Source organism: Ascaphus truei, chromosome 5 (genome assembly GCF_040206685.1).
Source record: "Ascaphus truei isolate aAscTru1 chromosome 5, aAscTru1.hap1, whole genome shotgun sequence".
NCBI classification, from domain to species: Eukaryota; Metazoa; Chordata; class Amphibia; order Anura; family Ascaphidae; genus Ascaphus; species Ascaphus truei.
The window spans coordinates 103126745-103151805 of NC_134487.1; the positions used below are offsets into that span (position 1 = coordinate 103126745).

Sequence of the window (25061 nt, forward strand, 5' to 3'; positions counted from 1 at the left end):
ATGCACCTGGATTGAAAACTGGTTAAAGGACAGACAACAGAGGGTTGTCATAAATGGAACTTTTTCAGGTTGGGCTAAAGTCGTGAGTGGAGTACCTCAGGGATCGGTACTGGGACCCCTGCTTTTTAACTTGTTTATTAATGACTTTGAGGTTGGGATCGAGAGCAAAGTCTCCATCTTTGCTGATGATACAAAATTGTGTAAGGTAATAGAATCAGAGCAGGATGTAATTTCTCTTCAGAAGGACTTAGAGAGACTGGAAACGTGGGCAGGTAAATGGCAGAGGAGGTTTAATACAGATAAATGTAAGGTTATGCATTTGGGATACAAGAATAAAAAGGCAACTTACAAATTAAATGGAGATATATTGGGGGAATCCTTGATGGAGAAGGATTTAGGAGTGCTTGTAGACAGCAGGCTTAGCAATAGTGCCCAATGTCATGCAGTAGCTGCAAAGGCAAACAAGATCTTATCTTGCATCAAACGGGCAATGGATGGAAGGGAAGTAAACATAATAATGCCCCTTTACAAAGCATTAGTAAGACCACACCTTGAATATGGAGTACAATTTTGGGCACCAATCCTAAGAAAAGACATTATGGAACTAGAGAGAGTGCAGAGAAGAGCCACCAAATTAATAAAGGGGATGGACATTCTAACTTATGAGGAGAGGCTAGCTAAATTAGATTTATTTACATTAGAAAAGAGGCGTCCCTGAGGGGATATGATAACTATATACAAATATATTCAGGGACAATATAAAGGGCTTTCAAAAGAACTATTCATCCCACGAGCAGTACAAAGGACTCGGGGCCATCCCTTAAGGTTGGAGGAAAGGAAATTTCACCAGCAACAAAGGAAAGGGTTCTTTACAGTAAGGGAGTTAAAATGTGGAATTCATTACCCATGGAGACTGTGATGGCAGATACAATAGATTTGTTCAAAAAAAGGTTGGACATCTTTTTAGATGGGAAAGGTATACAGGGATATACCAAATAAGTATACATGGGAAGGATGTTGATCCAGGGATTAATCCGATTGCCAATTCTTGGGAGTCAGGAAGGAATTAATTTTTCCCCTTAATGGGGTTTTTTGTTTGCCTTCCTCTGGATCAATAAGTATAGATATAGGATAAAGTATCTGTTGTCTAAATTTAGCATAGGTTGAACTTGATGGACGGAAGTCTTTTTTCAACCTCATCTACTATGTAACTATGTAACTGTGATCCATTTCCATTTAGTTTGCTGCAGTGTTTACGGAACACTTGTTTATATCGGTTTTTAGGGGTTTTTATATATGCATATTTTTTTATACATAAAAATAAATGTATATTGTAAGTAGGTTTCATGGCTCTGCACATCTTTAACCCAGGCTGCGCTGAAAAAGCTATGTAATACGGCAAGCATAAGCTTAATAGGGCCCATGTTAAAATTGACAAGGAGCAAAAGGTGACACACTCTGTGCTCATCTGCATGTCATTACCCAGAATCCCTGGCTGCTGTGGAGGCATAATTACTTTTTGGAGACTGAAGATCTTAAGGCGATCTAATATCTCATTCCGTTTGTGGTGTTTTAACATGAAAAACATTTTGACTTGATATGTTTAACTTCTGCAAGGTACTGGAATTGTTGACAACTAAAACAAACGCATTCACACTGTAAGTAGTAGTCTGCTTCTTAGAATAAGCTGCACGTGTAGGTTGAGAACCAAACCAAAAAAGAAAGAAACCAGACTTTTTCACTTTTTAAATCTCACCCCCTTCCAGTTCAGTAGGACCTTTAATCACTTTAACCGAGACAACAGCAAAACATGGCAGCACACGGAGTTCAGAGAAGCAGAACAAAAGTAAAAACTATTCAAGTTGTATGCCTGTACTTGCTATGCCTCATTGCTGCTGCTGCTGCCTGCCCCAACCTGATCTCTACATGAAAGAAGATGACAATTACTTGAAATATATAAAAGCCTCGATTATGCCAGCAGGAATGTTTTCCTGCTGTGGTGGACACAAAGAGTTATATAGAATTCAGTTGGGGGAAGAAAAAAAAGGGAGCGGTCACAGCTGCAAGTATGACTAAACACAGAGCTTTGCAGATGTAGGACGCATCTAAGAGTTCCTTTCCTCTTCCAGGAAGTGCTTCATAGAATAGAGCAGCGCTCGGAAGAGGAGGGAGGTTCTGGGAGGTGAGCAGGGAAACAGAGGAGTTTGAGGACAAGAGGAAGAATAAGAAGCTAAAAGGCGACTTACGGATGCTAGATATTAAGTCGTTAAATCTTTCCCTGGGAAAGAGCGGGTTGTCTAGACCCCGGAAATACAGCTTCAGAACGCCAGCTACAGAGTTGATGTCGTGGTTGTTTTGGTCGTCTGTCAAAGGATCCTCACCTGCAAAGGGAACATTTCTTTACTCAAAGAAAAAGTAGGACTGTGGGCCTATGATAGGGAAGGGATTAATATTCCACATCCAAGATCAAAATATTTCATTTTAAAATGCTGACATGTAATTAAAGCTAATAGCACAAAAAGCATACAATTATCACACAGATATGGTGGGGAAAATCCCCATGTACAGTAGGTACTTTAACTAGAAGTTGTTTTGACCACATGGGTTGTCTATATTTCAGAACTCAGTTTAGCAATCTACACGTAATAGACTGGCTCATGTGCCTGGATAGTTCTAAGCATCTAGACGTTTTTCTACAGTCGCCTCAGAAATGACTGTCTCCACCTTTACAGCAAAGACGCAATGTTGATCCCTTCACTGCTTAAAGATTGTTCACAAAAAAGAGCAGTATGTATGCGTGTATATGTATGTATGTGTGTATGTGTGTGTGTATGTGTGTGTGTATGTGTGTGTGTATGTATGTATGTATGTGTATGTATGTGTGTATGTGTGTATGTATGTGTGTATATGTATGTATGCGTGTATATGTATGTATGCGTGTATATGTATGCGTGAATATGTATGCGTGTATATGTATGCGTGTATATGTATGTATGCGTGTATATATGCGTGTATATGTGTATGCATGCATGCGTGTATGTATGCGTACGTTCATGTATGTGTTTGTATGTGCGCGTGTTTATGTATTCATTTTAAACTTAGTGTACAGTAATATCTATGTACAGTCTGTATGTTTTAAAGATATTACACCCTGCAGGTTATTCAGATGAATCCTGGACCATTTAATACATCTATTAAAACTAAACAAAATAAAGTTATCTATTTTGAACACAATACAGAGAAGGTGGAAAATCAATGACCTACCTCTTTCAAATGCATTTTTAATGTCATTGACTTCCACCTGGGAACCAGATACTCGGAATATGCCCTGGTGCTGGAGCCCTGAGGAGAATGCAAAGGAGAAAAGGCGAAAAATGAGCAGACACCATAGCGTACCCTTCAGATGTGACCCAATACATGCAGGGCAAGAACGAGCACGTGAAGAGCAAAGGAGGAGCACACCAACTCCGGAAATGAATAGAAGGAAGTCTTACCGTACAAGTTAATGAATCTGATGCAGCTTTCCACAATGAGAGGAATTATTTGCCCCGATTCCTAGAAAAGAAATAGCGCAAGGACAAGTGTTAAACTTTCACACCTTCCATGCTGGCGGTAGCACTATCAGATTGTTCTGTAGTGCAAAGTAACACAGGCTCCTCCAACACAGATTATTAGAACCACCAGTCAGTGAGGATTAAGCAAAAATACGTCTAATATTTTGGTGGTTAGAAACTGAGCATTAAACATTAAAATAATGATGGTTGCCTATTGTATTAGTTGGTCGTACATTTTTATGGATGTGCGTATTTGCGTGTATGTGCGTATTTGCGTGTATGTGCGTGTATGTGTGCGTGTGCGTATGTATGCTGGTGCGTATGTATGCGTGTGCGTATGTATGCGTGTGCGTATGTATGCGCATATATATACGCATACAAAGTTTCTTATAAAAAGCTCAAGCATATGGAAAAAATACACTTTATGATTTCAGGGTTATTGATTATGTACATGCCAGCAATATAACTCTCTTATGAGGGAATGCTTGTAGTAAAAATTAGCAGAATACTTTGCTTCTAGCAAAATATCTTTGCAGAAAGGTTCGACATGAATCAGAGTATGTACAGTAACTCATAGTATCTCACACGGACTCCTCATTCCAAGCCCTTAAAGGGACTGTCCCACCTAGGGCCAAAGTGAACCAGTGGCATTTGCATGTTAATTAGGTTAAATGCAAGTGATTGATACCATCTTTAATCAGAATCAGGTCTACAAGTTGTTTAAACACTTACAAAAACCTGTTCATTGCTCCTTTGTTACAATGATCCAGATCATCTACAACAGCCCAATATTTCTTGTGATAAGACTGTTTGTAAGCGGTTGTATATACAGGACAATTGATGATCCAGCTCCGTTTTGCAGCTTTCCTTGGCAAAACAATCCTAGCAATTAGAAGGAATGAATGCTGGGGGGCGGGCAGCACGAATTATCAGATAACCCTAGGAAGTATTTAATGTAGTGTGCAAAACGCCTACTCTCGCCTTCTCCAAAATGTGTCTGGTTCACCAAGCTGCATGTACGGCAATAAATAGACTGTTACATGGGTGTTTGATGACTTTGTATTTTGCATAGTGTTAGGGTTTTGTCAGTCTTTATACCCAATATGACATACTGCAGTGTTACTTGGTAACAAGCAACATTTAAGTGAGATCTAGATCAAAAGCTGTAGGTTTCTCTTTTGTAATTAATATAGCAAGATGACATTGATGGTGACATGATCACTGGAAGAAAAACCACAAAAAAAATACCCCTATAATTTAGACCGGAATACAAACATTCTCTCATGAGACCGAATGCAAAGCCAGTCAAGGAAATGCAACCCGATATGGCCAGGCAAAATGTTTAAGCAAGCGGCTGCCAGAAGCACAATACCTGATGTCTTGTGTGCGAATTCCTTCTTCCACGGCTAGAAGCATTATTAGAGATACAGAATGGAAAAAAAGATAGAGTAAATGTAGCAAAGATGTGAGACTGAGCATAGGAATTCTCATCATTTCAAAGCAGTAAGTTCCTTGAGACACAGAGAATAGAATGGAGTCACTTCCTTGATCAATTGAATTTACAAACTGATAAATGTGGAGGGTAATATGTGCCAAGACAACAAAGGCTCAGCAAACGATTTAGTTCCATATATATATTAAGGAATTTATTTTCACTCTCATAGTTTCTTTCCAAATTTATTAATGGAATCTTAAATACACAAAGATAGGGCTTGCTCATAAGTTATTTAGTGCCTATGCTTTACATGCTTGCAAGTGTAGACCTGGTTTGGAAAAGTAACTTCTAAAGAAGCAGTAACAACCTACTCTCTCCTTTTAGTTAACCCCTCTGCTGTGACAGTGGACGTGGTCAAATAGTGTTTAATCAAACCGCTGGCAACACAACCCTTAGTGCTCAACTCCTTCTGCCTTTGAGGAAACAAATTACTTTGAAAGGCAATGCAGAGCCATCTGGCATCAAGTCACAGATATACACCTCCTAAAAATGTTAAATATGATGCACAGCGTCTCACCTATTCTTATCTAGAACCCCTGTATAAGGCCTTCGGAGCCCTGATATTTATCTGGAACATAATGCCACAGTTCTGATGGCCAACTAAAGTGTTAAGTACTGTGCATCTACAGGTGTCCACAGGACATTTGTGGTGAGAGAGGGGCGCTAGATCAAAGGCAAGGATTAAGTAGACAAAAAAACAACACTGTTTCTACAGTCAACTTACTTAAGACTGCAACAAAAATGTGCCACCATCAAAATGTTTTACGTTTGATCATCAGTTGGAAAGAGCAGAAGGAGTTTTCCGATTCTTGAGGGTTAGGGAGGAGAACAGAACCACTTGCCACTAGAGTGGATGTCCATGTTTACTGCTACCAGTAATGTTTTAATGAAAAGAGCCTGTGCTGTTCATTCAGAGTCATTACCTATTTCGGCATGAAAATTAATAAAAAGGTCTTGAGGAAATGTTTAATGTAGGAGATGGTTCAAGACCGAGCTCACTAAGTGGATTCCACTGTATAAACGGCACCGTCTGTACTAAGCATTACATATATATTTCAGAGGAAGGCATTATCTTTCCATCTTTCTCTGTGACTTCAGGAAGGATATTGATCAGAAGGGGAAAAAATAGCCCACCACAAACTAGAATGTAATGACCTTCCTCAGTTGATATGAGGCTGTGGCCATTACAGTAGAAGCAAGTGTCCAGTTTAGCCACCAAGATGGCAAGTGCCAGTACCTCGATGAAGGATTCCATATCCCCATTAAACAACTTAGTAATATATTGGGATCGGGGTCTGGGCTTTCTTTGTTTCTGGGGCTTAGGGGGTACGTTTGGAGGCCTGGGAAAGGGAATATGATTACTGAGTAATGCAGATGCTATATTTTACAAATTTCACATGGTAGATACAAAGCAGAACAGCATCAACAAACCCTTTGCTACTGGAAGTGTCAAGAACGTATCGCAATATAATGCAGTCTGGGCATTTCAAGCAGCAAAGACGGACGGGAGATCATTTCTTACTTAATAAAGTAACCCTATTAAATAGTTACACATTGCAAATATTGTACTTCAAACCAGAAAGACACAGCCCCGGAGTTATCAAAACACGATCAGCGGACTGGCGCCCGAAATGGCGATATCTGCAGTTGACGTTAACAGCCGTTCGCGCTGTAATGACTCTGGGGCACTGTGTGAAAATCCAATATTACTTATGGGCAGTCTTCGTTAAAGTAAATGTATTATTGCTCAGCAAGTGTAATAGTTATCAAGTATTTCATTTCCTGTATAATAACAGAATCCTGCTGATATTTCAGTTTTATTTATAGGCACAGATACTGTGTAACCAGAACAAAAAGTCCTTAAAGAGGGCTAAAAATATAACCGTATTCTATTTGCCCAACAGGAAGCAACTGTACAAGAAAGGTTTAGAAATCTCGAAACCTCTGCAGGTCCTTTTTGGCTAATGTTTTAAGAGACCGCTGAAACAAAACAATGTACAATGGGTAGATCGTTTTCTAGAATACATTGCTGTAACATCCCTCACAGAAACATTTTGCTCATTACACTTAATGGAGTAATAAAGCAATATATAAATGAGCCACATTTCATGGTTTAAGATTTATTTTTTTTAAATACTTTTAGGACAGATACAGATGCGTCTCATTTGCTTACAAAGTAGCAATGCTACATTAGGGTTTAAAATAACTATAGGTGTATTATTAGTAGTGCTGGATTCCTTAGCAGCTGTTATTTACTTTCCATCCACCTGTGCTATATAGAAGTCCACAACTAGCCATGCCCAATAAGAAAAAATACAACGGGTACAAAAGCATATTCCTACCTTGTAGTCATGTATTCCGCTCTATGACCTGAAGCAAAAAACAAGACTTTAGATTTTTAAACATAGTCACGTCCATGTGTTTCTAAATCTAATTAATCCCTTCGGTGCTATAGTACAAATCAATTAACTTCTCATTACTTTGCGGGCTCCCGTAGCAGCAAAGGGGCTATTTTTAAAATGAGCCCATTCTTCACTCAAGGTTATATCCACCCCAACCTCTGATCTTCACTTACGGATATACTTCCGATCATGCACTAGCTCTGATTTTTTGGGGGTATTTGGTAAATGAAAACATCCAAACACTTTTTTGTTTAAATCAACAATGATGTATAATTCTAATGTAACAGGACTTTTTAAATTAATGTTTAAGATTCTTAAATACACAACTCGTGGGCCTCACTATATTTCTTTAAATAAATGAACATTTCATAAAAAACACTGGGAATTAAACAAAGGAATGTACACATTTTAGGGTTATGAGGGCAGACACCAAATGAATGAATTAAAACACATAGTAGGATTAATTGCACAACAGTTAAAGAATTTAAGGTCAAGAACTGTACAACTTAAATCTATCCTATGTAACGCTCTTCATGTAAATTAAGAGCTCTTTACCTTTACTAAATAATCCAGATACATTAAAAAAGCAACAGCAATTCATCAAGATCGGAGCTATTTTTACCCAATTTATAAAGTGCAATAATAAAAAAAAACAACAACTCATCATCATTGAATGCCCTGACAAGCTATAGTAGGTCCAGCGCGATCTCAGGAGACTTAATTAAATGGTTGGCTCAATCATGTGCTCATGTCCCCTGTTGGTTCAGGAAACAAATGTAATCCCTTGCAATAGGTTCAACAGAGAACTTCAAACTGCTTTTCACAGATTAAAATCTATAATCCTTAATGTGATTCCTTGATCTCTAAATAAGACTTAATGCAGGTCTTAATGTAAAGATCTGAATTCGCACTGCTAATCTGATTTCAACCTGCATAGGAACTGACCATGTGCAGAATAAAAACGGATTACGAATAGCCGTACACGTGCTACGAGTTTGTGGTACCTTGTTGATAGGAGGTAGAGATTGGCTAAAACCAATGGCAGCTGCCTAATAAGATTTCAGGCCGGCTGTTTTTGCCACTAAATCAATATTGAGAGAGTCATTATGACTGTCTCTACTAACATTGATTTATTAAAGTACTTTGCATCACTTTTGCTCCACTTGTGTGATCCAACAATATAGTGAGCAGTTACATACAATAAATTAACAATCTAATAATATGTAGTCATTTTTTTGCAGGTCTTGCCATAATTTACTTAATCAATTGCTTATGCTTTAATAAAACCTCCAGGTTTGAGCTGATCTTAACAAAGCTTGCCCAAAAAATAAGAATCAAATTTATTATACCAATTGTTTATTATTTAACCTGTAAAGGTCAGAAATGTAATTCATCTAGGCACCCACGGTTTTAGTAGAACCTACTTGACATGTCCCCTTACAAATACCTGCTGAAGGTTTCCTCTGCTTTATACTGTAAGCATCACTCCGTGCATCTGATTTTCTTTAGAATTTGATATAAGTTTGTGAAAAACATAGAACAAATTTTAAAACCCCAACTATTTTTGTACCTCTGCTAACATGGAAACAGTGGGGGGAGAGGGGAGAAGTTCCGAAATAAATGAAACTGGTTAAACTGGTTGAGGCAATACGAAGATAGACTTGCAAAACATACAGGACCCTTACAAGCTCATATTAAACCCCCCAAATAACCACAACATATATATAAGCATATAAGTGTCACAGAGGAGTGCTACTGAGCATGGCAATATATATTTAAAACCAGAGACAGAACATGAAAAACAGACAGAGCTCAGTGCACATCCAGTGAAACTTATACACGGTACAGTGCCAAAATATATTTGTATAGATATCTATTAAATAAAATGGTCTTTTAGTCTTCATTTTGGTCAAAGTGTTGTAAGCTCCTGAGCCACTACACGGCAGACCACATCTCAAGGGCATTACCAGGAAAAATGATTTATAATAAATCTGTCAAAATTAGTTGCATAGTTCTAAGTCTGATTGAAGCTTTTATTAACCTGTACATTACCAGGAAAAGCACTCTGTAATAGATTTGTCACAATCATACTGCAAGCAAGGAAATTCCCCTGAGAGTGGGAGATGCAATGGAGTGAGCTTTTAACCATATATACATATATATTTAGGCACTGTACCGTGTATAAGTTTCACTGGATGTGCACTGAGCTCTGTCTGTGTTTCATGTTCTGTCTCTGGTTTTAAATATATATTGCCATGCTCAGTAGCACTCCTCTGTGACACATATATATGTTGTGGTTATTTTGGGGGTTTAATATGAGCTTGTAGGGGTCCTGTATGTTTTGCAATTCTTGTTCAGCTGGTCTTAGCTGATTGGAGGGTGGCTCCTCCCACCTTGTTGAAGCTCACCCCCTCCCACATTTGAATGGTTAAAAGCTCACTCCATTGCATCTTCTACTCTCAGGGGAACTTCCTTGCTTGCAGTACGATTGTGACAAATCTAATACAGAGTGCTTTTCCTGGTAATGTACAGGTTAATAAAAGCTTCAATCAGACTTGGAACTATGCAACTAATTTTGACAGATTTATGATAAATCATTCTTCCTGGTAATGCACAGGTTAAGAATTTATATTAGTGTTAGGGACCCTTGAGATGTGGTCCGCCGTGTAGTGGCTCAGGGGCTTACAACACTTTGGCCAAAATGTTAAACTAAAAAGACCATTTTATTTAATAGATATCTATACATATATATTTAGGCACTGTACCGTGTATAAGTTTCACTGGATGTGCACTGAGCTCTGTCTGTGTTTCATGTTCTGTCTCTGGTTTTAAAAATACGAAGATAGAGTAACATGAAAATTAAATGTAATCAAAGTAATTATGGCCACACAGATGTATCCATCGACTCTCCTGGGTTTCACAACAGATCACTTTGTGCCCTGAAGCACTGAAGCAGATGAACAGCCTCTTGCTTACCTTTTCCTTCTCCAAGAGTCCTCTGCAGCAGATCATGTTTAGCTTGAAGTTTTGTGATGAGATTGCTCCCTTCCAGATGTTCCCTAAACTTCTGCATAGACAGATTGGAAGATCATATTTCTGTTACTCAACATTAAAGGGACTCTGCACCGGTCATCCTAAAAACAGGCTCGAGAGGTGCGAGAAACATATCAATGGACTGAATGACCATCTTACCATGAAGTAGAACTGCTCTGTCTCTTGCTGGTTTGCTCTTCTTTTCGCGATGCTTGGCTTATTCAAGAATGTCTCGGACACTGTGGATTTCACAGACTCGGTAGAGCGACTGTGCTGAAAACATTCCGATACGTCATAGTCCTCAATGGTGACCATATCTTGAATGGTCTGTAGTGTGGCTTCTGTTGTTTTCTTTACCTATAAATAGTTAACATTCAATACAATACTACAGACACCAACCACGGAAGCTTGGTAAACGACACAAGTGGCATTTGTTTTTCAAAATGTGTTAGTATATTGATGTATATAATTTATGTATATACATAGATAATTGAAACTCAATAAGAAAAAGGCATAGTGGAGGTATACAAGGCACAAAAGATATTCAAAACCAAATAACTACACAAAACTATTTTTTTTTTTTTTTAAAGTATCAATCTAATTTTGTGTAGAATTATTTGGGTTTGAATACCTTTTGTTTTCAATATACCTCTTCTGTGCCTTTTTCTTTTTGACGGAGGTACCAGGAGGTTTAGGAAGGGTCTGCAAGAAGGTTGAGGGACGTCCATTTAAAAACAAATGCTTTCTTTGCCTTTTGAACAGTGCAGGATATTATTGCACTTTTAACTTTAATGTATATTGTGGAGCACATGCGGCAGTAGTCCTACATGCTCAGCAACCTAACTGTATCAATACGAGGGAACGTAAATGTGGCTCCTTACAGCCCACTCAAGAAGATGTCCGGAAAGTCTCTTTAGTAACACCGCTTAGGAAATACAGTCCTTTATGGCCCAATCAATCGAATGGAGCATGTTCCCGCATGGAAGGTATTTTATGGAGTAGCACTTCTAATTAAATATGGCCCTGAATCTGACAACTGGAAGTACCACTAAGGCACTAGAGAGCATGTGCAGTGCATTACTGTTTACTTGTGCAGCTACGTGCGTAAAGACCTTATTCTCTCACACAAAAACAAATAACCTCAACAAAAACTTTTTGGGGGTTAAGGAACCCTATAATTATATTGTTAAATTCTGAGGAACCCCATACTCTCTAATAGCGCGTATGAGATCAGATGCATTGTAAGGAACCCCAACCCTCTCTAATAGCGCGTATGAGATCCGGTGCATTGTAAGGAACCCCAACCCTCTCTAATAGCGCGTCTGAGATCAGATGCATTGTAAGGAACCCCAACCCTCTCTAATAGCGCGTATGAGATCCGGTGCATTGTAAGGAACCCCAACCTTCTCTAATAGCGCGTATGAGATCAGATGTATTGTAAGGAACCCCGACCCTCTCTAATAGCGTGTCTGAGATCAGATGCATTGTAAATGCCCGGGGAACCTTGATTGAAAAACACTGACTTACCTCCTCATTTTCAATTTTGAGTGTTGCTAGTCGAGATTGGAGCTGCTGATACCGCAGCACGAGTTCTCCTTGCAGTGGCTGCTGCGCACTGACTTGACAAACCTAAACAAAAACAGGAAAACTGGGGTTTCACCTTAGATTTACATTCTACTGGTAGTTGTACTTGCTAGCAGCCTGATTGTTTTACGAAATCGCTGCTGAAATCACAAACAATTAAAATGCGAGTGTGAGCAGCATTGTAGGAGTTCATTGTGCCTATTTCTTGTCCATCCGCACAATTGGTGCCACCTGGATGTTGTTACCAACTATTGTCTCTATTCAATGAGCATCGTAATGGCAGACTGCGGACAGGGATTTTTCCCTCCCTTTGCTGGAATATTATTTTCTTGCAGCTGTCGCTGTTTTAAAGCTCATGCAAACAATGCTTTCATTAATGTTTCTTGGAAAACAAAATTGTGGTTATGATCCTTCTACACACAACATGCAAACTAAAAAGTTTGTAATAAAACTCTAAAAACAATTAACTCTAAAAGTTCGACCTGCCTATAACTCTCACATGGTTGTAACACACTTTATTTATAAGACTTTGCCCGACAACTGAATATTCAATCTCACAATGTATTATCTCACTGTGTATAAATCCAACCTAATGTTTTCACTTATCTTGTATCTTAAAACATGCAAATCACATCTAATTACCCAATTTAGATCTAAAAACATCCTTTAACCTGTTTATTGTCTCTCCCTTTCACGTGAAGGCAGTGACCGTGTCAGCCTGGAACTAAATCATCCTCTATTTGCCATGCTGTTCTACCCCAGTCAGATAACTAAAGCAGATAGTGGTCACTACAGGTACCAAAAAGGTGAAAAATCAGTTCCATGTTATATAGCTGTGATGCATTCAATCTATTCCTGGTGGCTTAACACAAATCGGCTTCTGATGCTGTATAGGTCAGAAACTAAACAGCTTCCGCCCATTCAACAACATCTGTCCATGATCATTCATGCCAGTATCACCAGTTCATGTTGGAGGGTTTAGCGGAACAGGCCAGCATGTAATGCAATCCTCCCCCACCTTTTGCCTGCATCACTGTGGGCTTCCAGCTCCACTGTTCTAAAGCAGACAGCCTCAGGTCTCAAAGTTTTGATTAGAATTTTGCGCTAAGAGGAGTTACAACGTTTAAATAAATGAATTTAAGATCGTGTTAAAGGGCATCTACTGTTCCATTAAAGGCCGAACAAATTGTGCTCATGCTATTTACCACTATATACAAGTGATAAACTTACAAAATGCTTATTATCAGTGTTCGACAAACCTATACATTTGCTCGCCCCGGGCGAGTGGATTTAACCCCCGGGCGAGTAAATATTGGCCCAAGCAGCACACGTTTGGTACTAGGTGGCGAGTAGATTTTTTTGTGTGGCGAGTAGATTTTTTGGTGATTTGCCAACCACTGCTTATTATTAATCACATATACTGTAGTTCACAGCTTCAACAGATGAGCACTGAAGTAAGGAACCCATGGACCACAGATATTCTGCACATTGGATTTGATTACATTTGTGCTATATTTTGTGCAGCTGCTCACCTCATCACCAAGATGAGGTTGAAACTCAAACTTCATAGGTGGACAGAAGGCGGTGGGGTACATCTCCATAAATCTTTGCTTGTCATTCCTTGGCTCCAAGTTGTCCACAGCATTCTCTATGATGTCCAGTCCTTCGTGTCGGGAAGTTTCAAGGTTGTACTCGGCTGAGAGATAGGTTCTCATGGCTCTGTTTAAACTTGCATGATATCCAAGGTCACAACACTACAGAGAGACAAAAAGAATGACCAATATTAAAACCTAAACATGTCAACTTTCAAAACAAAAATTAATACCCAATAGTCCCACTATCAAACTTTTCCAGGCATATCACAGGGAACGTTTCGGTGCAGCATTTTTCCCATAAAATTAGCATTTGTTATTAAAACTAGGTTATTTTCCCCTTCAAAATGTAAAAAAAAAAAAAAAAAAAAAAAGTGATTTCGGAAAGCACTAAATACTAAAAATATGAGGTTTATAGGCCCATTCTGTGCTAGGGAAAATGGTAATTTATTATTTGAATCTAGGTGCATGACAATAGCCGTCACCACTCCCAGTTTTGTAGATAATTACATTTACTTTATCTTACCCATTTACAGATTTTAATATGGGTGTACAATATATGCCTTTATTTTAACTGAGCTTTGTTTTTTCCTATGCAGATTGAAAATTGCAATATAAACTGCAAATATTTTACATGAAACGTTAATTTTGTTGTTCGGGAGGAAACTTCCAGTTAAAGAGCAAAACCAAACAACTGAACTGAGCAGCATGTGCTATATATGAAACATCCATCACGAGCAAAATATTTAGGGTTAGGATCAGCAGAAGCACATTTAGATGTAGGACTTTTCCGAAAAACTAATTTGTTGATTGCCTAAAAATAAATGTCATGCTTAAATCATATATATATTTGCCGGTCAGGAGCTTACAATATTCCGTATTTGCACTACCAACTCATATTGCATTGTATAAATCATATACTGCAGTAATAATTCCTATTGTGCATGTAAACTAGCCAGAATTACAAACCAAGCGTGTGTGTCATGACACGATTACTCAAAATGCCGTGACTACGCAATGAAACACTGAACCAACATTGCTTATTTTCTTGTAGCATTATAATGTGCGCCAAGCCAACTCCAGTCCTCAGGCCCCCTGTTCTAAGCATGTACTGCATAGTGTAATTCAATAATGTACACAAATCCGCTCCGCTCAGACTAGACTTTCATCACAACTTGTTTCTCTTTTGCTGCACTGACATATAACTTCAGTTGTGTTACATTCTGCAAAACGGAAGATATATGGGAAATAAATGCCCTAAAGAAAAGAGTCCGCTTCTAGTTTATTAGTTGAAATGTCTTATAACAAAAAAACAAACGTACTCCTTTAACATTTAACGTTTTTATATCATATATGTACCCTTTTAAATTAAAGCATGCAATGCATTTCAAGATGTCGCAGCCCCTCTGGCAGCAAAACGTTTAATATAAAAGGAAAAAAAGGTCACCCCGCCGAAAGCTTGGTAATTTACAATGCTGTTGGTGCATGAAAAGGTATCAAAACAAAGATGTCGGTGCGGTTTCATTATTTTGCCGTAAATGTATTGTACGTACAGCTGTGCATCTGGTGAAGGGATCACTTACAGCAGGGGCGCTCAACTCCAGTCCTCAAACCCCCCTAACAGGTCACGTGTTCAGGATATCCCTGCTTCAGCACAGGTGGCAGTCAGTCCCTGCTTCAGCACAGGTGGCTCAGTCTTCAACTGAGCCGCTGATTGAGACACCTGTGCTGAAGCTGGGATATCCTAAAAAACCTGACCTTTTTGGGGGCGGGGGGGTTTTATGAGGACTGGGGTTGAGCATCCCTGACATACAGATTGTATTTTCAGCTTTTAAGTTTTAGCAATTAACATTTTTCTTGACACTCTTTGAAGATGCACAGTATTATAGAGTCCCACTGAGGCACAGAAGTTAGGAGACTTAGGCCCGGGCCATGGTGCCTTCGCCCGCGCGGAGGCTGTGAAGTCACCCGCGTGACCATGGTGGACGGGCCGTAGGGGGCGTCACGGAGCTGGTTCGCCCTCATTGGGCGAACCGCTCACGTGACCTGCGTGTCGTGGCAAGAAATCAATTTCAACTGATTTCTTGCGCAACGCACGCCCCCTCCTGCCTCCGCGCCGTCTATGGGCGCGATCAATGCCTTAAGGCAGTCTGATCACGCCCCGCGCGGACACCTCCGGGGGTCTCCCACACCATGGATGTCGCCTTACCATGTTGGGCGCTCCCTGGCTTCTTAATGCACGAGGCATATTGTTACAAATCTTCATTACCCATAATGTGAAGGCATTAGAAAAGAAAATGATTCACAAATATATATATAAATGAAAAAAATTAAATAAAGTGAATGAAGAAAGTTACAATAGGTCATTTCTGTTTTGACCACAGAAATGAAGACTAGTTGAGTGTTGTTTTTTGGATGGGTTTTTTTCTTCAATTTACTTCACAAAAAGAGGAGCGAGTGTGTGTGTGTGAGGCACTGAAGGACAGGAAGACAGAGCCTGGTACGTGACTTGGGGCACTAATCAGCCAGAGCAGCAAGATTAGTGTTAGCGTGGTCTATACACTCTATTTGGTCTAGGCTCCTTCAACTAGTACTCCCAGATGGGCTGAGTGTGCACCACTTCAAATCACACACAACCGTGTGGACACAGATCAAACTGAAGCCATCACAGCTGTCAACTTGTGTTTCAAACACAAAATCAAATATTGCCTTGTATATCGTGCCAATGTTAGACTCCACACGGATTTATAAACCTGGCAAGGGCTACATCCACCCATCTTATAAAGACAACGAAATGAAGGAGAACCCAATGGGTGTCAGGAAGTCCTCATTCTAAAGATGTATGATGAATTACCACAAATATGGACAAGATGCTTATTAAAGTAGTAAATACATTTCTTAGTCGGGGGTAAGTTGACCTTAACTTCACTGTTATTTTGTAAAAAAGCAAAAAAAATAGACAGCTTAACAACTATATACTTTAAGAAAAATGCCAGGCAGTTTTACTTGCTGTTCCCCTCTGACACTGTTACAATATGAATGACTGTATATGCCAAAGATGTATTTCAGAAGTTTGAATCTGTGCAGCCTTTGCTAGTCCTGGTGATAATTCTTCTGGAAGAGCAGAGTTGGAGCAGATGGTAATGTGGCTCAGAAAGCAGCAACAGGTTACATGGAACATGATGCACATGCGTTAATGATGTAAGTGCGCTGAAGATATTAGGCTATTGGGATTATATGTAGAAAACATACCATGTGCAGGAAGATGGTATTGTGCTCGGAGTAATGTCACATATATTAAACTCGGAATGTGGAATACAAACGTATTACTGCATGTATGTATACAAAAGTATTTGTAAAAAAAAGTATTCCCGCTTCACAGGCTGGGATATTAACTCAGTGGTAATGTTCCTGCGTGTGAACCAGTTCCAATTCCAGTGCGGCTCTCCTTGTCACCTTGGGCAAGTCATTCAATCTCCCCTGTGTAAACTCTATACGGCAAAATATGAAGAGCACATATGTTCAGCGCTTCATACAATTCCAGTGCTGTATAAGGAAGCATAAAGCCAGTATTAAAAATGAAGTGATGAAGTAAAATAAAGCAAGGGCGGGTATATTGATGCAGCGGCACCAATAAACTTCAAAAGTTAAAACTTCATAATCTGATATACTTTTTTTTTTTTTTTAAGATAATAGAAAGAAGTTACTGGGTGCTTCTAGGAGAAGGACAGCTACGCATTATCAATACAAAGGGAAAGAGATCGCAAATTCCAAGTCTTTCAATTCTATAGATCAGCGTTTTTTTTAGGGGTTCTTAGGAATCCTTGGGTTCCCAGGACATCCCTAAAGGGTTCCATGTAATTTTCAGGTCATTTAAAATTGTACCCAATACAGAAAAATTTACAATGCATCTGATCTCAGACACGCTATTAGAGAGGGTTGGGGTCCCTTACAATGCAGCTGATCTCAGACGCGCTATTAGAGAGAGATGGGGTTCCTTACAATGCACCTGATCTCAGACGTGCTATTGGAGAGGGTTGGGGTTCCTTGGAATTTCACAATATAATTATAGGTTTTCTTTACCACAAAAAGGTTGAAACCCACTGCTTTAGATATTTATTAAATACATAAGTCACCAATGTTTCAGCCCCACTGGCCTTCCCCCATTAACTTCAAAACCTTGAAGTATTTGTACTGAAACATTGTAAGCAAGCTCAATAAATAAATCAATAATAGCCATGGCAAGCAATGGTTGACTTATTTAAACAATACATTATTATAAACTCCGAAAAAACACTATACATAATTGGGGGGGGGGGGGGGGGGAAGAACTAAACAATGATCTCAGTGTGTAGAGTAACAGTATTTGTCTCACTTGCTCACTGCATGCAATGCAACTCCAAGCGACAGCATTTTACTCTTGCAGCTGCTGCCCTCCTACAGTACATAATGTAAAGATAGTGTTCTAAACTATTATGCTCCATTATTAGTGACATGTCTAGGCAAGTGTGCAACTACATGAATTTGTATGGGTTACTATGGGGAGGGTTAACGACCATACACGTGAAGAAATTATTGATTTCCTCAAAGAAGGTTCAAAAAGGACTGTATAAATGTAATTGAGCCCAAACCCAAGAAGAGCAGGACCCTCAGCATGTGCACAAGTGTCAGCAGGAATGTAGGGAATGCTGAGAAAAAGGAAGGGCCCTGATAACGTCCCCCTCAATACTGGGAACTGTCCATGTATTTGCTGGGCAATGCCATCGTGTCTACTACCAGGAAATCATTGAAGTCAATGATTTTAACATCTTTCCTTGCTAGATATTAGATGTCAAAAAGAAAATTTCGGAGGATAAGGGGGTGATTCTAGGTGGATTCAACATTCTCACTAGCTGCAAAGGCGATAAAAAGGTTTTCTTTCTAGTACGGTATGAAGTGTTAAACAAGTTGCCTTATAATGCACAGAGGGTATAAAGCAAAGCAGTGGTTTACCCCAACAGGTCCTATGTGGTGATGACCTGTGTATATGATCATATGTTATGATGCAGACAGGAAATAAGAGTTACTGTAGGAAGTTTTCAACAAGCTGCCTTATATATATTGGATATGAGAGGGTAAAGGAAGCAGTGGTTAACAGTTCATGATGCAGAAAGGAAACAAAGTTCACCAAGTACAGGACCAGCTAGTAAAAGCAGCAACCTTACCTATTACTACATTATTTTTTATAGTTTATCTGAACAATTGAGCAAACTCAGCCAGATTGAAGAAATGTTCACTGCAGTGTTTTTCAACCAGGGTTCCCTGGGAATCCCTGAAATGTTATGGTCATTTGAAAATTGTATCAAATACAAAATTTACAATGTATCCGATCTCAGACGCGCTATGAGAGAGGATTGGGATCCCTACAATGCATCTGATTCCAGACGCGCTATTAGAGCTGGTTGGGGGCTCCTCAGATTTTCCACTTGGGTTCCTTAACCAAAAATAGGTTGGAAACCACTGGTTTACTGCTAGTGCTATTTGAAGTGAATTAATAAGGGCAATGTTAAATGTTACCAATCTATGTGTAACTAGTATGGGTCAGCTCAATGTCCCACCCACTATTCAGATCATGTTACATATAAATGAAACTAGATTTTAAAGGTGCTTTGCTCTCTTATTTACTAAAAAAGTATCACAAATTCTTATTTGATAACTTCCGACTACTGTGAATATGGGAAAGTGATAGATATCGATCTCGCTGGCATTCTACACATTAAAAGTATTTTGTGCAGACACAATAAGTCTTTCTCCCACAGAGCTTACAATCTAATTTTTGGTGCTCGAGGTTTAGAAAGAGAAAGTGACTTGGCCAAGTTCACAAGGAGTGAAAACTGGGATCCAAACCGGTTCAACCACTTCAAACTCAAAGCCAACACCTCTCCCTGGAGGAGTCTTTCAGATTTTAGGCTTTTTCAGATTACGCAAAATTATACCAAGTACTCTTGTAGAAAATAGTAAGAAAGAGTTGAAAATAAGGAAACCTAGATGCTCTTCAGCGACACTTTGTATGGAAAATGGACTATAATATTCAACGATATCTTCAATCTATACAATAATACATTGTAAAGTATATGTAATATATCTCATTGCTGCTAGAGGGACAAAATCATCACAGGTTTCTCTGGCAGTAAAGTAGTTAAAATAAAATGAAACAGCATAAACCGCACACCAACCGTCATAGTAACACAGAAATAGAACGAGAATAACTACTTACATCAATTAAATCCGAAAGGTCATGAATGTAATACTTGAAAACGGAAGCATTTGTTGCCTCCAGTGTTAGTAAATATTCATTCCGTGCTTTAATGGACTTTAGCTTGTTCTCAGAGTATTTGGCTTGACGCTGTAGAGAAGAAAAAAAAAAATCCACACAGGGTAAATACCTCTCCAATAGCAAAGTAACAACACACAGTTTTTCCTAAGCCCTGTGCATGCCTTTCCCCCACGAGAGAGCTTAAATTGAGACCTTCTGTTCCTCCTCTATCAACTTCGGGACATTATTTACTCCAGTACAAGAACGTAAACTTTATTGGTAATTTATGGTCTTACGGCCTTTGATTATTTGTGTCAGGATATATAAATCACTTACAATCAAGACACTTATTTCATTGCATATCAGTGTTATTATTGTTCTGTAATGTGTCTACCTCTTATTTATTTTATTTATTTTTAAACTAGGTTTGAAGCAAGGAGTCTCTAGAGCTGAACCATATTGATTTCAGCTCCGGGTACCACTTGTCACGAGAAACTTACATTGGAAGGGGGTGCCTGTAGCAGCCCCAGCTAGGCACAGAAAAATGTCTATTTAAAGGTCCCGCAGAACAATAAGAAGCAGTGATGTGATCCTTTGCAGCTTCCGATTGGCCAGCGTGCCGCGGGACCTTTAAACAGATAAGATACCGGCATCACCTTTATATGCAAGTATCTCAGGGAACCGGGGGTTACCAGAGTTGAAATGAATGCAGTTCAGCTCTGGAAACCACCCATTTTCCAACTAGGGGGGGATGTAGATAGATATATTTTTTAAAGGCGATGATGCTTTAAGAAGCCCGCAGGGCATTCACGAGAGTTCCTGATCCCCTCAACATTCCAAATAAATAGAACGGACATGATTTCATTAATAAAGCTTAGACTTACTTTCTCCTTCATTTTCTCTATCTTCTTCACAGAGCTTCTTCTTTGGTGCTTATCCTCCAGCCGTAAATGGAAGACCGGGTCACCAGACCTTCCTATCTGTTTCTCCTCTTGTTTCTCCGCTTCCTTCAGCTTACTCTCAGCGCTGATGCTCTCTGCATGATACATGTGGTAGGTTTTCATGACCTGCAGGAGAGAGAGTCAAACATCAATTACAGAGCACTGAGGCTAGTTCGTGCATAGATTTCAACGCCACAATGGGAAAATTAACTTTATCTATTTGCTATTTCTTGCCTTACAGAGAGATCAAGGTGTCTGCACTTTCCATGCTTGCAAAAGAATATAACTTCTTGCTGTAGTCTGGTGTAAACAATTTGACATTTTCTAATGTATGCAGAGAACTTTTAAAGGACATACAAGTACCAGCATTCAACTACTACAGGCCTTAAGGTGGCCAACTCCAGTCCTCGAGTGCCACCAACAGGTCAGGTTTTAAGGATATCCCTGCTTCAGCACAGGTGGCACAATCAGTGGCTCAGTGAACGACTGATTGAGCCACCTGTGCTGAAGCAGGGATATCCTTAAAACCTGAACTGTTGGTGGCCCTTGATTACTGGAGTTGGCTACTCCAGACCTGGGCTCCACATGCATGTAAAAAGTGGTTATTAAAAAAGATTCAATGGCAGTTTAGCATTATATCACAATACATATTTAGCCCTAAGTATTATTTAATGTATTCATTTTGAACGTGACAATGCTGGAAGAAGGAAGACGGACTATAGTTAGGAAAACAATATTATTCTTGTGGAGTTCTAAGTAAGCAGGGCCATTTCAAAAACAAGTACATTAAAGAAGAGGGGTTCTAGATTACTTTCAGTTCAAAAACAAAGATTGTTGAGGCGGAAAGAAACCCATCTCTCTCTCTATTTTAATGGGGAAGGTTTGCACAGAATGTTAATTGATGTGAATGCACTTTGGTTCAAAATAACACATAGGAAACCATGCATAACACAATCTATTGTGGCACACTGTGTGTAAGGAGAAAGATAAAGGTTACACTGGACTGCAGTATATTAGTTCAGAAAACATACACCACCAGTGGGGCCCTTTAGGTTGCCTGCTTTCCTTATGCCGTTACTGAGGTTACTAAACATTTTATGGATTTTGGAGACATCCATTTGTATTCTTGATGCCGTATAAATTCTTTCAGCCTTTCAGTCAATAACATTAGGTGGACTATTTTCAATTGGTATGAAACTGCAAGATGTAGCTGTACCAGTGTCCTGCAACCAGTTGTATATGTCTTCCGGTCATGTGACTCCTGTCACTTCCTGTGTATTGTTGCTACTATTGCAACTACCTTCCCTCTCTGTCTGCCTGTTGCCTAGCAACTACTGCCCAGGCTCCTGTTGGTATGTCCCAGCACCCCTGGCTGTATGGCTTCTCCTGGGCATATTTGCTGTCTGAACAGGCAAGCTACCTTCCTTAACCAAATCTCTTTCAGGAGCAGTCAGTTATCCCATTTCCTGGTAAAGTTAGTATAATGTACCTTTCCCTGTACCATTGCTACCTATTACAGTCCCCCACCCCTTTTGTGGCTGTTATTCAATAAAGTTACAGAAGAAAAAAGGGACTCTAAAGCAGCCTGTCTTTACTCACTTGCCACAGTTAGCTTGAGCCAGAACAACATATTTTTGAAAGGTAATGAACATAAAAGAAAAATGGTATTGATGCTCATTTTGGCAGATTGAGGAGCTCAAGATAAGTGTTGGTGGATGATGCTGGGTAAGAAAACACTACTTTGTATTACCAACAGTGCTCGGATGTGTTCTCACACACACCCACACACCCACACACCCACACACCCACACACACCCACACAGTAGAAAACAAACAAACAAAAAAAAAAAAAACCAGCAAACACCCACGGTACAGAAAATGTTATTAAGTTGAACACTACAGATTCACACACTGGCTTCCCAATCTTGTTTCAGTTTCTATAAAATCATACCTATCAAAGGAATTCTATTACATGTAAATGGAATTTTTTCATAAATCTCAGGCAATTCATTTCCACTGGGTTTGCCCCAATCTTGCACCGCCGCAGGGTTTGAACTGTAGAGAGACAGGCGCATGTCGCCTGGAACAAGAAAACCTGGCACACAATAGAAAGACGACATGAAAAGCAAGTGTCCAAAAATATAGACCATAAGTCCTGGTGCCTCCAGCAGCAGCCAGGAGTCTCTCCTAACCTAACCTAACCTAAATAGTAAATAGAAAATGTGGCACACAAAAAAAATGACGTTTCAGTCCTAAGGTAAGACCTTTATGTTTGCCTTGATAAAGGTCCTACCTTCAGACCGAAACATTTGTTTTTTTTAAGGCGATTTTGTAATTTTGTATTAATAAATAATTGAGTGCACGGCTGCCTACTGCCTTTTCTGGAACCAGTACACGACCTGTGAGTTTGTCTTTATTAGGCCGTGTATGCGGGAGGACTTCTGCCACTTTATTGTCCTCCATAACTTTGTTATCTAGCTTGAAGCCTCAAAAACTTTTCATAATTCAGAACCAGCAACCAAAACTCACATTGATGCATTATCTACAAATAAACGATGATAATAAAACAGATGTCTGAGCAAAGCATCTGTTGCGAGACTTCCTTAACCTAAGCAGCACAAGCTGCAAATACATCATTCTGCAACGTAGGGTATATCACCACAATCCGGAAGTAACGGTCAATGACTTGAATGGCAGTTACCCCCAGATTGGACAGCGATACACTGCAGCTCAATGAATACTAGTCTCACAGGCTTTAGGGGGATGGCCGCTTAAAAAAACAAAAACAATTTTTTTAAGTGACCTGCTCAAATCTGTGCTCATTTGCATGGCCCAACTCACAACTGAAGTATCTGTAGTTAAAAAACACTTCTGTTTTGGAGATTGTAGCAAGCTTGGAAGTCTTGTATGGGACATGTTCACACATACATGGAATATAGGTGGTCTTCATTCTATTCCACAATGCATTTTTGGTTTTATATGTAGTGAAAGCTGTGATCATAAAATAAGCAGCATGAGCTCATGTCCAGGGTCATTAGGATTGGTACATTAGTAGGTATAGCTCAATAAGCAGCTTTAATAATTTCTCCACAAATCACGCAGGCACTAAAAGGAGAGATCTGATGAAGCAGAAAAAGCCTCAACATAAAAGTATTTACGATTGTTTTGTTTACACAAAATAGTCAATAAATAAATAGATAAAATTATTTATGCCACAAAAGAAAATGAAAAGCTTGGGGAAAAAAAAAAAAAAGCTTACTTTTAAATATCTGCTTCAAAACAAGGTCGTTTTGAGAATTGAGGTGACTGTTTGCCATGATATTGTGGCATCTTTATTTTTATTCCAAATGAAAGCAGAAAGTTCAATAATGGCGACTCTGGAGCGAGTTGTTGATGGAACTGTTATTTGAACATTATTTTCATCGCTAGTAATAGTCTTCTATGTTTACATGTGGCACACTTGGCTTTTCAGGCAACGCTTCAATTTAGAGGAGGGGTGCTCAACTCCAGTCCTCAAGAACCCCCCCCCCCCAACAGGTCAAGTTTTTAGGCTACGCCTGCTTCAGCACAGGCAGCTCAATCAGTACCCTGCTTCAGCACAAGTGGCTCAATCGACAACCTCTGATTGATCCACCTGTGCTGAAGCTGGGATATCCTGGAAACCTGACCTGTTGAGGGGGGGGGGGGGTGGCTTGAGGACTGGAGTTCAGCACCCCTGGTTTAGAGGCTAGACCCAAATGATTGTAGGACATAAGTACGGATTTTTACCAAATAAACATTTTTTTACCTCAATTTTTTACTATGTCCACTTTGTCTTTTCAATGAGAGATGTTTTTCTGGTGATTAAAAATAGTTTTGTGAATTATACTTTGAATAGACCACACGTCACATGAGGGATTTCAGTGGCTCCAAAACTGGCTATTGATTCATCAAGTGATTAATAATATAGAGAAGAAAGGTCATTGCTTTGCAGAGGTTTGCTTGCGATGATAGATGTACCGTACTCTCCTAGTCTTCAAGTACAATATGAAATAACCTGAACTATACGATCACATTATTTTCTACTTATTCAGTCTACGTGCACTTAAGGTCTCCGTTTTCAAAAGCCTTGTTGACAAACTTTGTTGAATGTTAACATAGAGACAAAAACATTAACAGCAGACAA

The 25061-nt window shown here is 39.3% G+C and overlaps 1 protein-coding gene across 6 annotated transcripts in view; it reads right to left on the reverse strand.

Annotated features, from left to right (window-relative positions):
* The window catches only part of SRGAP1 (SLIT-ROBO Rho GTPase activating protein 1), a 195575-nt gene that overhangs the window by 37025 nt on the left and 133489 nt on the right, over positions 1 to 25061 (reverse strand). For 4 of the 6 annotated variants that reach the window (XM_075600380.1, XM_075600376.1, XM_075600375.1 and 1 more), the window contains 11 exons: positions 20840 to 21022; positions 19917 to 20045; positions 13601 to 13822; positions 12012 to 12113; positions 10644 to 10841; positions 10428 to 10518; positions 7392 to 7419; positions 6287 to 6389; positions 3495 to 3555; positions 3265 to 3342; positions 2247 to 2381 (listed from right to left, as the gene is read on the reverse strand). In XM_075600380.1, the coding sequence (XP_075456495.1) occupies positions 2247 to 2381; positions 3265 to 3342; positions 3495 to 3555; positions 6287 to 6389; positions 7392 to 7419; positions 10428 to 10518; positions 10644 to 10841; positions 12012 to 12113; positions 13601 to 13822; positions 19917 to 20045; positions 20840 to 21022 (1330 nt within the window). Of the gene's footprint in view, positions 1 to 2246; positions 2382 to 3264; positions 3343 to 3494; positions 3556 to 4926; positions 4961 to 6286; positions 6390 to 7391; positions 7420 to 10427; positions 10519 to 10643; positions 10842 to 12011; positions 12114 to 13600; positions 13823 to 19916; positions 20046 to 20839; positions 21023 to 25061 lie in introns of all 6 variants that reach the window. The other 2 variants (XM_075600379.1, XM_075600378.1) reach the window with 1 other exon arrangement.